The 16,486-nt window shown below is 41.2% G+C and overlaps 1 protein-coding gene across 1 annotated transcript in view; it reads left to right on the top strand.

The window, feature by feature from the left end:
- The window catches only part of LOC125462407 (synaptogyrin-1-like), an 82,690-nt gene extending 66,809 nt beyond the window's left edge, over positions 1-15,881 (top strand). Inside the window, exons 3-4 of the mRNA XM_048552451.2 lie at positions 846-991; positions 9,325-15,881. Of these exons, the coding sequence (XP_048408408.1) occupies positions 846-991; positions 9,325-9,516 (338 nt within the window). The 3' untranslated portion in view covers positions 9,517-15,881. The remainder of the gene's footprint in view (positions 1-845; positions 992-9,324) is intronic.
- Positions 15,882-16,486: the final 605 nt, after the last annotated feature.

Below are 16,486 nucleotides of genomic sequence, written 5' to 3'. Positions count from 1 at the left end.
ATCTAACGTTGATCTTGCTGTTTGTGCACCTTCTTTGCAGCTGCAACATTGTATTCCTCGCCCTGTTCTATTTCCCTAATTCACTTTGTATGGTATGGTCTGCCTGTACAGTACACAAAACAACACTTTTCACTGTACCCAGGAACATGTGACATTAATAAATCAATTCAAATCAACAGAACCTCTACCGATATTAATTCTGACACAAGGATATTGAAGAGAATTCAGGAGTGCGGTTTCAGATATCAGAGAAAGATACTTGCTCATTAAAGAAGAAATTTGACAGTTTCTGAATATTCCATTCATAATCTGAGTATTGGACAACTTAATGAATAGCTGACTGAGAGAATCAGATATAAAAAGGAATGCAGCAGTTTGTTTTTTAACTCTTTCGTGGAAAAGAGGGCATTGTTGACTAGCCCAGAAGTTGTCCTACACCTCTGATTGTCCCTAAACTGATTGGCTTCTTTGGCTGTTTTGAAGGGCAGTTTGGACATGACCACATTGCTATGGTTCTGCAGTTGTTGTGTTTAGGCCAGACCAGCCAGGTGATTGACCACATCACTGCCTCCCCTGCTCTCCTAATTAAGACATAAGGGGTAAATTGTGATACATTTTATCTTGACTCAGGACCTGAGTCCACAAACTTCCTGCACAGAGATAAAAATGACGACAGTGAGCTGCAGTGACACTGACACGTGTGTGCTGTTACTACACATCAGTCAATAACCTTTCTGTGGCTGCATTTGTCAAGACAGCCCCAACACCCATGAAATTGTGCCAGTAGCAAAACACTAAAGTGCTCGCTCCTCATTAACCTTTTCTGCTTTTAAAATCTGTTTCAGGACTGTGGACGTTCTTGTGGTTTGTAGGCTTCTGTTTTTTGGAAAATCAGTGGCAGCTCACTTCATTGAAGGACCTTCCCCTTAACCAAGGTGCTGATGCTGCTCGAGCTGCCATAGCCTTCTCCTTCTTTTCCATTCTGTCCTGGGTAAGTTCTACCAAGTGTTTCCAGTGTCATGTATTCTGCGTGCACGTGCATCTGGAGTTAAAATTGTGCTCCTGGTCATCCTGTCAAAATGCAGCAGGGAATCCCAAATTTGTGCTCTCAGTATTCTGGGTTTCATGTCCCTTTAAGTTCTGCAATTGTCTCTCAAAGTGTTTTAAATGTTGTTTCGGTTGATTTGGTTTTGAAGCACTCACAGGAGAAGTGAGTGAGAGTATGGTAATACGACACACACTGAACAGTAAAGAATATCACAAGAAGTAGCAGCAGGAGTCAGCAACTCAGCCCCTTGACCCTGCTGTGCCACTCAATACGACCATTGCCAATCTCATCCCAGCCTCAGCTCCACCTTCCTGCCTTTAATCCATTGCTGATTAAAAATATGCCTGTCTCCTCCTCAAATTTACCCAATGGCCCAGCACCCACTACATTCTGGGGTAGTAAACACTGCAGATTCATGACGCTTTGAGAGAAGTAATTTCTCCTCCTGTCTGCTTTAAATAAGCTGCCCCTTGTCTCAAAACTATGACTGCTTATTCTAGATTGCCCCACAAGGGGAAAAATCGTCCCTCCGTCCACTTTGTCAGCCAACTTTAGCATTTCATACACTTCAGTTAGATTGAGTGTAGGAGTTGGGAGGTCATGTTGTGGCTGTACAGGATATTCGTGAGGCCACTTTTCAAACATAGTCACCTTGCTTTAGGTAGTTATGTAGAAGATATGGTATTTAACTTGAAAGGGTTCAGAAAAAGATTTACATGGATGTTGCCAGGGTTGGAGGGTTTGAATCTATTTAGAATCCCTACAGTGTGGAAACAGGCCCTTTGGACAAACTAGTCCATCCCACCCAGACCCACCCTCCTGTAACCTACCTCGGCCACACATCCCTGAACACTATGGGCAATTCCCCATGTCCAACCCACATAACTTACACATCTTTGGACTGTGGGAGGAAACCAGAGCACCTGGTAGAAACCCACGCAGACGAGGGGAGAATGAGCAAACTCCACACAGACGGGCACCCGAGGCTAGAGTTGAACCTGGGTCCCTGGTTCTGTGAAGCTGCAGTGCTAACCACTGAGCCACCGTGCCACCCGCTGTATAGAGAGAGACTGAGTAGGCTGGGGCTATTTTCCCTGGAACGTTAGAGGCTGAGGGGTGACATTATAGAGGTTTATAAAATCATGAGGGGCAAGTATACGGTAAACAGTTAAGGTCTTTTCCCTGGGGTGGGGGAGTCCAAAACTAGAGGGCTGGGTTTAAGGTGAGAGGAGAAAGATTTAAAAGGGACCTAAGGGGCAACTTCTTCACGCAGAGGGCGATGTGTGTATGCAATGATCTGCCAGAGGAAGTGGTGGAGGCTGGTACAATTACAACATTTAAAAGCATCTGGATGGGTATATGAATAGGAAGGGTTTAGAGGGATATGGGCAATTGCCGGCAAATGGGATTAGATTAGTTTAGGATATCGGGTCGGCATGGACGCATTGGATTGAAGGGTGTGTTTCCATGCTGTACAACGCTGGCTCTGACTTCCCTCCTCCTTCCAGAGGTTATAGCCTAAACTGCTAAATCGCTCTCCTCAAAATAAATCCCTCTTCCACCCCTCAAAGTCTGAATCTTCAGAAGGTAGTATGTATTTAACCATATCTTCTACATAACGACCTCCTTCTCAAATCATCTCTCTGCTGCCACTAAAATGTAATATCCCACATTTTTATTTAATGTTTCTTTCAAAATAAATCTTACTTTAACACAAAAAAATGAGCTTGGCACAGCTTGCCTTGCTTTGTCAAAAGCAATCTCTCTGCACTCACCTTAGCTTAACACTGGTGATAGGTTTTTATTGTTCAGCGTGGCCTTTTTTAAAACTTGAATATTTGGTTTTTTTTTCTCTTTTTCCAAATTTTCCGTCTCTTCCTGATGGCAATGATTCTTTCATTGCATATTTTGGTGGGTATTGTCAGTTCTCCAATGTACTAAGTCGTCATGGGTGGCACAGTGGTTCAGCAGTTAGCGCTGCTGCCTCACAGCACCAGAGACCACTACACATCCATTCTCCAGTGACTGTCTGTGTGGAGTTTGCACGTTCTTCCTGCATCTGAGTGGGTTTCCCCTCAAAGTCCAAGGATGTGAATGTTAGGTGGATTGCCCAAGCTAAATTGTCCTGTCGTGTTCAGAGCTGTGTAGGCTCAGTGGATTAGCCATGGGAACTACAGGGTTACAGGGACAGAGTAGGGGATAAGTCTGGGTGGGATACCCTTTGAAGGTTCAGTGTAAGCTGGATGGGCCGAATGGTCTGCTTCCACAGTGTAAGGATGTTACGAGCATCAGCAGTGAGAGCACAGGTTGGGAAACAAAACTGCAATGACCCTCCAATCCATATAGCCATAAGTAACACAGTGAACAGTGCATGCATGGACTGAAGTTTTTACAGTTGTTAATGCTGTACCAGTCTGGAAAAGGGGGTACTATTACCCTCAGAGAAATGTAAGAGTCTTTAATAAATGATGCAATCATGGAGTATTTCGAAATACCTGACATAATTTAACAGGGTCAGCATGGCTTCACAAAGGAGAAATCATGCCTGAAATATTTAATAGAGTTCTTTGAGAAAGTAACAAGCAGGATAGATAAAGGGAAACCAGTAGATGTGAAATATTTGGATTTTCAAAAGGTGTTTCATAAGGTATCGCACATAAGGCTATTCATTAAGAGCCATGGCAATTGGGGTAGTATGTTTGCGTATATAGAGGATTGGCTGATCGATATAACACAGGGTGGCTCTCAGTTCCAGGGATCTGTGTTTGATTCCAGCCTTGGGCGACTGTCCGTGTGGAGTTTGCATGATCTCCCTATGTCTGTGTGGGATCCTCCAGGTGCTCCAGTTTCTTCCCCTAGTACAAAGATGTGCAGACTTGGTGGATTGGCCATGCTCAATTGCTCGTAGTATTCAGGGACATGCAGGCTAGGTAGCTTAGCCATGGGAACTGCAGGGTTACTTGGAGAAGGTAGGGGGATGGGGATGGGTCTGTGTGGAACTCTTTTCCGAGAATCAGTGTGGATGTGATGGGCCAAATGGCCTGTTTCCATACTGTAGGGATTCAATGATTATCACCAATTTTGTGAATGACACAAAAATAGATTGGAAGGCAAGTGTTGAGGATGACAGAGTCTGCAGAGAGGTATAGACAGGTTAAGTCCGTGGGCAAAGGCAGGGCAAGATGGCGTATCATGTGAGAAAATGTAAGATTATGCTTTTTGGCAGGAAGAATAGAAGAGCTGAATATTATTTAAATGAAGAAAGAATACTTAAGAATACAGCATAAAGAGATTTTTAGAGTCCTCATGAATGATACATTAAAAATTAACATACAGGTCACAGCGTCAGGGACCCGGGTTCAATTCCACCCTCGGTCGACTGTCTGTGTGGAGTTTGCATGTTCTGTCTGTGTCTGTGTGGGTTTCTTCTGGTTGCTCCAGTTTCTCCCACAGTCCGTAGAGACGCAGTTTAGGCGTCTTGGCCATGCTAAATTGCCGGTAGTGTTAAGGGATGTGTGGGTTACAGGGGGAAGCGTCAGGGTGGGATGCTCCAAGGGGCGGTGTGGATTTGTTAGGCCGAAGGGCCTGTTTCCACACTGTAGGGAATCTGTGATCAGCAGCTAATAGGGTAGACAATTGGAATGTTGGTCTTTATTTCAAAGGGAATAGAATATAAAAATAGGGGAGTCTTTCCAAAGCTAAACTAGTCACTAGTTGGACCACAGCTGGAAAATTGTAAACTATTTGGGTCCTTTTATCTAAGGAAAGAAATACTGGCATTGAACGCTGTCTACAGAAGGTTCAGTTGATTGATCCTGGGTATGGAGGCATTTTCTTTTGAGAGATTGAGCATTTGAGCCTGAATTCATTGAGTTTAGAAGAGTGAGAAACAACGTCATTAAAACATTTCAGGTTCTTGGAGAACATGGCAGTGTAGATGCAGAGAGGTTGTTTCTTCTTGTGGGACAGTCTAGGACCAGAGGCTATAACCTGGGAGTAAGGGATCACCAACTACGTCAGAGAGTGATGAATTGTGGAATTCTTTATTCCAGAGGCCTGTCAAGACTTGTTCACTAGTATGCCCAAGGCTGAGTTAGGCAGATTTTTAATAAGGAAGGGGAATCGAGGGTTGTAGGGAAAAGGCAGGAAGGTGAAATTGAGGATTATTAGATCAGCCATGATATCATTGACTGGGGGAGCAGGCTCATTGGGCTGTCTATTCTTTCTCTTTCTCCATCTTATGGGCTTATTGTACAAAAAAGAATCAAGCAAATTCAGCCCTTTAAAAATCTGGGTTATTCTCAGTCATTTTTCTTCGAGGCAGAGTCATTTCACACAATTTGCAATATATGGGCATTCTAAAAAACAGAACTTATGATCAAAACGGTCACAACAGATGCACGAGTGTACGTAACGTCTGGATATTTCTGTTGTTTGGAATTGATACCTGTTCTTCCATCATGTTTTGTTTTCAGGGTTACCTGACACTCTTTGCCTTCAACAAATTTAAAAATCTAGGATTTGTGGAAGATGCCGAAAGGCTTGTACCTCAGTCTTCAGCATCTGCACAAGTGTAGGCTTGTCTCTACAAACTGACGACTCTCTCTTCCTTACAGTATACTGTTTTAACATCATTAACACATGGGATGATCTTTAAATTATTAATAACGCTTTTTTTCAGACAGTCCTCTAATGAGACCAGGTAATGAGCTGCTCTGTGCCTGATATCCTACCTAACCCACACATTTAATTATGTTGACAGCTTGATTTTTTAAAAATACATTTTACAATTCTTTGACTTCATTTTTTGTGAGCTGAAGCACTAACTTAACCACATCAGACTTCCTCAAAATAATTTTGGAATTTGAAACGAACTTTAGCTTTTGAGGTGGAGGTGGGGGGGAACTGAGAAATCAAGACAATAAGGGAAATGTATTTGTTTTCACAGTTTTGTGTTAATAACCACCCACAAAAGTGGAAGAATGTAAGACACAATGGATTGTTGTAATTGAATCACGTACAAAAAAGATTCATGTTCTATAAATTATCCATTTGGGATGAGCTTATTACCTTGTGCTGGAATTAGAAATATTTGAATCGTCATTTTTTATTTTTAGCACTTTGCCGAAGCTCAACCTGTCCATCTGACCCCTTTCCCAGTTTTGGCACAAGTGTGCAGAGTTTGCTGAGGGGTATTCAGGCTGTCTTTGTCATGAATACGAAATCGTATATATTTTAATCTCGTAATTTCTACATGTCATTCTCTGGTTTCAAATCTTTCCCAGTTTCTTTTAAATAGTTTAAGCTTCAAACTGAAACAGCTTAGTTTAGGTTAGGTTGAGTATAGTTTGTTATTGAAAGAAGTCATTCACAGGGTATGTCTGTCATTGGACAAGCCAACATTGCCCAACACCAGTTACTCTTGACAGAGTGATGCTGGCCAATCCTCTTGAACCCTTGCAGTCCATACAGTGTAGGGCAGAAGTTCCAGATTTTGACCCAGCAACAGTGAATGAATGGTCACATATTTCCAAATCAGACAGGACTGAGGAGGTGATGCTATTCCTACACATTTGCTGCCTTCGTATTTTCAAGTCATAGAGGTCACAAGTCTAGGAGCTGGCATCAAAGATGCTCAGACAGTCAGCTCCAGTACATCTTGTTTATGGCTGCAATGTGTAATATAATGTTACTAGTAGCCGAGGGAGTGAATGCGTAATGTCAACAATGGATTGCCAATCAGGAGAGATTAGTGCCTAAGTACTGATTTGGAAAGTGGACAATATTCTGTCTAACCAGCCCAGTTCACCCCCTCCCCCCACTGCACCACACAACCAGCCCAGCTCTTCCCCCCCACCCACTGCATCCCAAAACCAGTCCAACCTGTCTCTGCCTCCCTAACCGGTTCTTCCTCTCACCCATCCCTTCCTCCCACCCCCAGCCGCACCCCCAGCTACCTACTAACCTCATCCCACCTCCTTGACCTGTCCGTCTTCCCTGGACTGACCTATCCCCTCCCTACCTCCCCACCTACACCCTCTCCACCTATCTTCTTTGCTCTCCATCTTCGGCCCGCCTCCCCCTCTCTCCCTATTTATTCCAGTTCCCTCCCCCCATCCCCCTCTCTGATGAAGGGTCTAGGCCCGAAACGTCAGCTTTTGTGCTCCTGAGATGCTGCTTGGCCTGCTGTGTTCATCCAGCCTCACATTTCATCATCTCAATATTCTGTCACACTCCTGACATGTGCCCCATAGGTAGTAGACAGGTTTTGGGAAGTCAGGAGGTGAGTTATTTATCAGAGAATTTACATCCTCCGACCAGCTCTTGTGGCCACATTTATCTGGCTGATCCAGTTCATTTTCTGGTCAATAGTCACCCTCACAATGTTGATTGCAGGGGATTTGGTGTTAAATGTCAAGAGAAGGTGTTCAAACTGTCACTCGTTGAAGGTAGCCTTTATCACTTGTGTGATAAAGACATTTATTTACCACTTATCAGCCCAGGTCTGAATGTTGTCCTGTCTCGCTGCATATAGAGTCAGAATTGAGTAAGTTCACGGAGGTTTTTGTTTGATGTTCAGCACCATTTATGACTCCTCAGATACTGAAGCATGCAACAAAACCTTCTCAATATTCAGGGCCTGGTTGATAAGTGAAGCAATTCCCCCTCATCATAGTCCTAAGTGGCTAAGGGCAGGGTCAATGGATGGTAATCAGCAGGTGGTTTCCTTGTCCCTGTTTAACCTGATGCACTGAAACTTCATGATGTCCAGAGTCAATGTTGTGAACTCCAGGAGTCATTGCCTCCTCACTGTACATCACTGTGCTCCCGTTTCTGGATGTTCTGTCCTTAGGGAAAACATAGCCAAGGATTGCACTGGCCAAGTCGAGGATGACAGAGTGAAAGATTAGATTTCTTTCTCAGATTGCTGCTCAACCTGTTTATCAGACACCTTTCCCAATTTTGGCGCAAGTTTGCAGGGTTTGGTGAGGAAGATGCAGGGTCAATTGGACAGGGTGCCTTTGTCTTTTTTTACAAAATTGTATGCATTTCAATCTAGTAATTTCCATGTCATTCCCTGATTGGTGTTGATCTGCCCTATGTTCTCCAGCTCTGGTAGACATGATGTGTATGTGCTGGCTTTGGACTGAGGTGGAGAAAGTCAGAAGTCACATGATACCAAGTTATAGTGCAACAGGTTTATTTGAAATCACAAGCTTTCATAGCACTGCTCCTTTGTTGGGCCACCCTATGATAGAATGATAGCTAACCAAGCATCCCAATAGATGTTTTATTCTAGTATTGTTTTCTATGAAGAATAAGCAATAATTTAAAAATGAGTTACTGCTGGAAAATTGAATTGGTTTTCAAACCAACATGGTTTAAATTTTTTTTTTAAGTTCACAAAATGTATTAAGTAAATGTGACATTTGAGCATGCTTCTAATGGTCTGTCTTGGCTAGATGTTGTGTAATTTCTGACCATGCCCACCCCAGTCGCACACCAGCACCTCCACATCTTGGTCAGATATAAGGTGTGATAAGAGTTTCCACAAAAGTCCAGAACTCAAATCCTCTTGTGTTTTGGATTATTCAATCCATCTCATTAACTTATTTTCAATGCAGCAGTGACCTATCATTCAACTTAGTGTCTGTGCAAAGAAATTATAATGATCCAATGGTGTTTTCCTTTATGAAATTGATAGCTAACATCTTGCTTGTCCAATGTGAGTTCCATGTCATGCAGACAATGCACGCCTAGACTGTGCAATCAATATCCTCAAATCAAAGTTGGCATGCACTGACAATACAATGGATCAGTGAAGTTAAAATATAAATATAATAGTTAATAATCAACATGTTTCAGTGTGTTTAGGTAGAAACCGAATTCCAGACATAGTTGTTGAAAATAAGAGATCAGCTGTTGCACTTTAGCTTGTAAATTTATCTAAGCTTCATTCGGACATTGCTACTGTGTGATGGCTGTACCTTATTGTCTGTGATTGCAGACTAATTTTTTCCAAGCCATTGTTACATGCATATACAAAACAAGATTGAAGTCCTAAACCAGAAGAAAACCATGAAGGAATTAGCAAACACTATAATCTCCACGTAATCAGCCCCTGTCGGATAATAATGAGCAACAACATGATTTAACTAACAGAATCATCCCTTTTGTATTAACTGCATAATGTTACAATGCTACGCCTTCTCAGTTCCAGCTACAGTACACTAACAAGCATTTCTTAGTCCTTATTTTAATTAATCTCATTAAAGGCTGGCCTAACCCTGAAGGCATGGCAGAGGTACCTCCTGGGGGCTGACTCATCCCTGTTCTCCCAAGATCAGTTGGACACTGGCCATCCTCCATACAGCACCGGAATTGAAAACGCAGACACCTTTCAGAGTCCACCGTTTGCTGAAAACCTGGATGCAGTCTCCTCGGGATATCAGATGCCCCCATATTAAAGGCTGAAGGCCTTGCTTGACGTTTTAAAAACACAGTGTCTCTTACATTGGCCTAGATAGTTTTCTGATCCAGACTATCAAATATCCGATCTGATCTCATTGCCTCAGCCTATCATGCGAGCCCTTTGCTCAAGCTGCGAGATGCGAAGTCAGCCAAAAAGCACCCAGTCGACTTTCTTGGTCAGTGATTGTGGGTGATTTTCACAAAGTTTAAGTAAAACGTTTCAATAGTCTTGAAGGATTTTATCAAGATGCATTGGAGATTTGATATTTAAACTGAAAGCTATGTGGGCCAATGAAAAAGGGATGCTGGAATACAGATACTTTATCTGTGGTGCAGTGTTGTTCACTGGTTGGTTAGCTGCAAGAGTGCTAAAGTGCTGTTGAAGATCATTAGGCTTTTTGTGTGCTAAACTGATGTAAGGTAACCTTTCTTTTAGATAATAGTGCAGTGTACTCACTATATTAGTGGTGTTGTCATTCCTGTGTTAATTGTAGTGTGCAATTTGGAAAAGCAGCCTCTCCCAACATCATTTATTTAGTGTTCTTAGAAACCTTCTTCAATTTATTTGCCGTACCTGTGAGTTCATGATGAGCTGTTCCACAACATGTGCCAGATTATCTAGTTGTCTGTAGCTGTATAAAGCTTTAACTTGTTAATCTTCAGAGCCAAGTGGGGATGTAGACTTAATCCTTACTCCTGCTTACGTTTAATTGCATTGGTGACAAACATATAAACATGAATAGAAGAACTTCAAAACACATCAGCTGAACTTTTCAATCGGTACCATCGGAAATATTTTCAGATACACTTTTATATGTGTGAGTGCAGATGTCTTATGATACAAATGAGCAGCATATTACTCAAAAGTGATATTGGTTGTAACTTAGTAAAACTTAGTGCCCCTCGCTATATAATCTAAGGTTCGTTGTGTGTCTTTTGTATAGTAATCTCATTCTTATTATAGGTTACTTTATGGAATTGAACATAAGCAAATTTAGAGTAAATTGTGGATAACCAGGGGGTTAAACTCACTGCATACCAAGGGACAGGGTCTTTCAGACCTCCCCGAGTGCGCCCAAATTATTCAGAAAATGTGACGTCAACGTGTGCTTGAGCCCTTCTAACTAGGAACATCTGAATGTAATAATGTACGAGACATCCTTTTGAGATGTGTGTGTATATATACTGCCAATCAGGTAAGTCTCAACTTACAAATTGAACTTTAGCCTTTTCACCAGCATGAAAGCTTTGTACAACAAAATAATGCAGAACAATAAAAAGTGCAATTTTGATTTTGTTACTATCCCTGTGAGGGAGCCATAAACCAAAATATAGAAATTGACCAAATGACACCCTCCCCTCATTCCCAAAAAAAACTGAAGAAGCTCTCAAAATAAAAACCAAAAGAACTGCGGATGCTGTAAGTCAAAGTCACTCAACCCAAAATGTTAACTCTAGTTTCTCTCCATTGATGCTGCCAGCCCTGCTGAATTTTTCCAGCAATTTCTGTTTTTGTTGTTGAAGAAATTATCAACAAGATTTCACTCACATGTAACTTTTACATTAATGTGATGCAAATTGCACAAGCTAATTACACTTCGAATAAGAAGGTAAATTTCACGTTAAATAGCTGATATAACAAGATATATTTTGCATGACCATAATCAATCACATCATCCCCACTCCCTGCAGCAGTGGAATGCTATTTACTTCTTGTTACACAAAATTCTATACTTTATCCATATAGAAGAGGTCAGGGAAACAATACAACAGGTTTCATCTTTGAATTTCACAGGTCTGCTTATCATCAGCAAGGCACACTTCTACAAGCCTCTTTTTCTTAGATCGTAACATTCCTGATGGTGTAAATTTCCAGAGTTCTTTTTCAACTGAGCCAATAGCACCCTAATTCGCAGTTTGTCTGCTTGTTGGAAAATGCCCTGTTCCTTTGTGTAACTGAGTTATTCCCAGCGCTCTCCGATCCTAACCCTTTTAGCCAGCTGACAGAGTACCTGCCAGAATCCCTGCCTCCTTTGCTACCAAACAGGAAAGACTCTTTCTTGTAGCATTGCTGCTTTGTTTTGTGATAAACAGCTTACTTTCCTTATTTCTACAAAGCCAAACTTAAGTAAATATTCTTTGATTGTATAAATGTTTTATAAAAGGTAATAAAAATTGCCACTCATCGAATAGATAAAACTTGATTTGTTTCTGTAAAAACATTGTTAAGGACATGTTTTGTCTGCATCGGCTGCAGTGGTATTTTAACACATCAGTCAAAATAACTCCTATCCATTAGAAACAGCAAATTGATGCATTATCTGCAATACAAGTCCCAAAGGCCAATAAAATGCAAGGAATATTTTAAAAAAAACAGCAATCTCAGGAAACATTCTTAGGAGATTTCGACCAGACTTCAAATGCTTTCAAGTGAATTTGTAGAGCTTTACGTTACAGATAACATAACCGTAAATAGCATAAAAAAAGTTCTTTCAGACATACCCTTTCACATTAGTCACTTGTTTGCATTAAGGGCTATGGAAGAGAGTGTCCCACCCTACCCAACGATCAGATTTCTTTCCTCTTGCAAATAGAGTGAGTAAACATATATTCCAAAAGTTTGTTCAGCGCTTTGCATCCATTGTAACCCTGGATAAGATATTCCACATGTTTATCAATTTCTACATGAATATATTTTAACTGTGTTTCTACCTTATTGTAATTGTGCATTCATGTTTTCTGACCTAATCTGAATACATGGCAAGTCTGAAAAACAATATCTTTTATAAAGGTGACGTTGCAGATTGAATTTGTGATAAATATCAACGCCTTCTTCCCCCCCACTCTCAAACATGGTTTGTGGTAGCAGTTTCCACTTTGCTAAACTTTCCATCTTTACGTTCCTTTCTCCTAATGTTGCCCCAGTTGGAAAGAAGCAACACCCCAGCAGTAATGCTATATTGCAGTTCATTTTTGTAGTTTCTGAGACAGGTGTCTCCAAAAGTGGTAGCGAGTACAATTAGTCAAACAGAATGTTAGTGGCCATGAAGTAGTGGAAAGTTTGCCAGGAAAACCAATATAGAAGCAGCTTCTCCCTGAAACTACTTTTAGGCTGCAGCTGGAAAGTGCCAGTAATAATTTTTAAGGTTTTATTTTAAACAAAGCTGCAAATTAACATCACAGTGAGATTTGAAATGAATAGTAGTTATTAACATGCCACCGAATTTATCCTTTAATTTCACTATCTTGTATAAATACATGTGAAGTTTTTCTTTTGGGACTATTTTATTCACACATGTGACTGTAGCTGATTGGTTAGGTATCACTATCCGTCAAACCTATTCCTGGAGCAATGTGACCTATGATTTTTACCCTGTAAATGATGATGTTTGTTGTCACAGTAATCCTGTTCTGAGCTTAATTCCAAAATTCTCTGGAAATTAATTTAAAGATACTGCAGTGAGTGTAATGACAGTTCAGAGACCCTGTGAAGCTAATTAGTCATATGACGTACCTCATCTGCATGAATTAAATATTGGGCATGACCTGAGTCATAGATATGAGTCTTAACCATGAGCACTTGATCAGAAAGTTAAGGAGGCAGTCAGCTGCTGTTTTCTGGAATATTCTGAGTCACAGTTTTGTTTTAACTAACTCACCTCAGTGCTGAAACTAGTAACTACCAAAAATTGCAGCAAACGCAGACATCTTTTTCCCTTTTCGTGGATGTGAAATGGGATGGAGAAAATGATCAAATTTCTGGAATTGTGTCCTACATTTCAGTGACATCTGAGGCCCATCTGCACTTCCAGCACTGCATTGGGTCATGGTCTGACCAGTTTCTGCAAAGCGGGTGTTTAAGACCAGTAATGTTAAGGCAAGTTTTTTTTATGGTATTACCTTTGTGTGTGGTGCAGAATGAGCAGGAGTGCTGCTGACAACACAGCTTATCTGCGGGACCATGAAGGGTTCTTGTGACATAGTGGTAGCGTCCCTACTTCTGCGCTAGGTGGTCGAATCCCACCTGCTCCAGACCAGTGTTATATAACATTGATAAATAATTCAAACCCAGAAGAGATTCCAATGAGGACAGAAATATCAATATGTGGGAATGTATCTCCTTAATCCTTTCTCTTCCCATGTACAAGCAGGTGCTTCCCAGGCCATCCCTGTGGCAACCCCAACAAGGTGTTAGCTAAGAATTGTTTTTCTTAAAAATCATGGAAGCGCAGAGCTATTAATTAACTTGAATTGATGACTTTGAAATTACATATTTGAATGCAGTCACCTGCACAATATTTTTTCAGTCTCGAGTGGTTACAATACCAACAAATGTGCAGTCACCACTGATTTAATAGGGACTGAACCTTACAATAAACACCTTTTCCTGGATTCTTTTTTGTTTATTCATAAACGGGATGAGGGCATCACTGGTTAGCCCAGCATTTCTTGCCCATCCCTAATTGCCCAGAGGACAGTTCAGAGTCAACCTCATTGCTGTGGGTCTGGAGTCACATGTGGGCCAGACCAGGTAAGGATGGCGGTTTCCTTCCCTAAAGGACATAGCGAACCAGATGAGTTTTTTTCCAAACAATCAACAAAGGATTCATGGTCATCTTGAATTCAAATTAAAAAAAATTGGAATGAACTTCCACCATCTGCCTTGCCAGGATTTGAACATGGGTCCCGGGAGCATGAACTGGCTTTCTGGACTAACAGTCTAGCAATAATACCACTAGCTATACTCGCCATTTTGGCATGTAGATTGTTGCAAATGTCCCAGGAAATTGCCGTGCAGCATGAGGATCGATGTAACTCGCTCACACCGTTATTTCCTGGTGCACTCCAAAAGCGACAACAGACATGCCATTTAGCATCATCAAATTCCTTTGCTCCAGAATAAAGGTGAAACTGTTTTCCCGTTTGGATCCTGTCCAGGGAGATTCTCTGAGTCACTGTTAACTTGATTGACTGTGAAATGAATTTAGGTGTCCTCCCGCCATTGACCCATTGTCTGCATATGCATTGAATTCAAAATCCATATTCTTGTTTTTAAATGCTGCAGGGCAAGCTCATGCCACTCTGTCCCTGTAATGTCCCCCATTGCTGCTTTCAGTTCTGACATTCTGTGTACTTATGCCTTTCCCCTACTGCAGTGTCAGTGACATATGTCTAAACTCTGAAACACTCCTTCAGATTGCCGCTATAGGAAGACTTCTCTCAAAATTGAACTCCTTGAGTCATTTCCCATTCCTTTACTTATACAGCCCAATGCCGCCTTCCCTGTTCTACTCTACAAAGCACCTGTTGAACATTTACTCTTAAGTGCTCGAAAAGTGAAAGCTCTTGATAGCTTCTCAAAGCTTTGTTAGTTTGCCTTTAAGTTTCTGTAAGCGGTTTACCATAGTGCCAAAACAAGAATGCACCAAGATTCATCTTTGAGTGAACATTAACATAAGCCATTTGTTGTAGTGAATGAATTCTCGTGGGTCAAATTCCACTGTGTGTCACACTTATGCCAAGAATACGGCCTTGTCTTTGGTGAGCTGGATGAGTAACTGCTTACTGGATAATTGTAAAGTTTTTGCTTAACCCTTCATGACCCCTTATTTGTACAGTCGTGCTTTTATTGGTGCACTGCATTTTCTGAACTTTCTGTTACTTTCCTTGTGTAGCTCGCTGATAACACCCACAAACTAATTGTTGCCAAACTCAAGCACTTGTGATATTTCATGGATAAGTGCAAATTCTGTTATTGTTTTGTTCTATATCGTTGCAGCATACCGAAGATGCTATGAAATGGTCACATTGTCAGAAACAACTTTGTAGTTTCATGTTTCACTTGTATTTTCTTCTTAATTTCAATTGTTTTCTCTGAGTTAAAGGTTTCCATTTTGAAATGATCAAGCTGAAGCCACAATTATGGTGGAGCACCACCCATCCAATAAAAAGTCCATTGAAACTCCACAATGTGTATGCCGACTGAGAATTCAGTGTAAGAAAAAATAACTTAGGCTTTTTGTTTAAAAAGAAATGTAACCAAATGGGTTGACTGATTAATGAGGAAAGGATAAATAATTCCAACCCAGAAGAGATTCCAAGCTGGTGCACTTTGCGGTTAAACCCCTCTTCACTGAAGATCACAGTCATAAAGTATGCTACAGTAACAGTGATGTTTATACTGTGTTAAAATGTACAAAATGAGTGATGTATGGAAAGCAAAGTACAAAAATTAAAAGTGAATAGACTGTATTTACATTTTTGTTTACTTGTTCTCAAAGAACGTTCTGTTATTGTGACGATCAGTGATCTTGTGCTGGTGTGCAATAAATTCTCAATAAAGACGTGTCAGTACACATGAGTAATGGCTACTGGACTGTCTTTTTTTTATTGTAGATCCCTCTTGTTTTTCCTCTGTAGACTCTGGTTTGGAACACAGTTGGGATCATGTGCAAGAGATCGTTATTCTAACTCCAAACTCCATGTGGTCGGAGCTTCTGGAAGCCCGCACTGAGATCAATGAGAGGACAGTTAGAATTGCGAGAAAGTATGCAGTTCGAGGTTGATGGCCTGCTCGCTCTTAAAATCCAAAAAGAACACAGATGGAGACCATTTGGCCCATTATGTGGCTGCTAGCCATTGGTTCGGCCCTGCAGAGTAGAATGTTTTTCGGATGGTTGGTGCACACTGGATGGGTCAATGGCCTCTTTCTGTACTGTGGAGATTCTATGATCTCCATAGCCGTTCCCTGATCACCCTGCACTCTTTGACTTTCCTGCTTGAAAGCTCAAATATAGATATTTAATTCCCTCTGAAGAAGGGTCCAGGCCTGAAACGTCAGCATTCCTGCTCCTCTGATGCTGCTTGGCCTGCTGTGTTCATCCAGCTCCACTCCTTGTTATCTCAGATTCTCCAACAACTGCAGTTCCTACTATATCTTAAAATGAATAAAACTTGGGATTTAAG

The sequence above is a fragment of the Stegostoma tigrinum genome, chromosome 23 (genome assembly GCF_030684315.1).
Source record: "Stegostoma tigrinum isolate sSteTig4 chromosome 23, sSteTig4.hap1, whole genome shotgun sequence".
Classification (NCBI taxonomy): domain Eukaryota; kingdom Metazoa; phylum Chordata; class Chondrichthyes; order Orectolobiformes; family Stegostomatidae; genus Stegostoma; species Stegostoma tigrinum.
The sequence above is the reverse complement of the archived record's forward strand: the minus strand, read 5'-3'. Positions and strand labels throughout refer to the sequence as shown.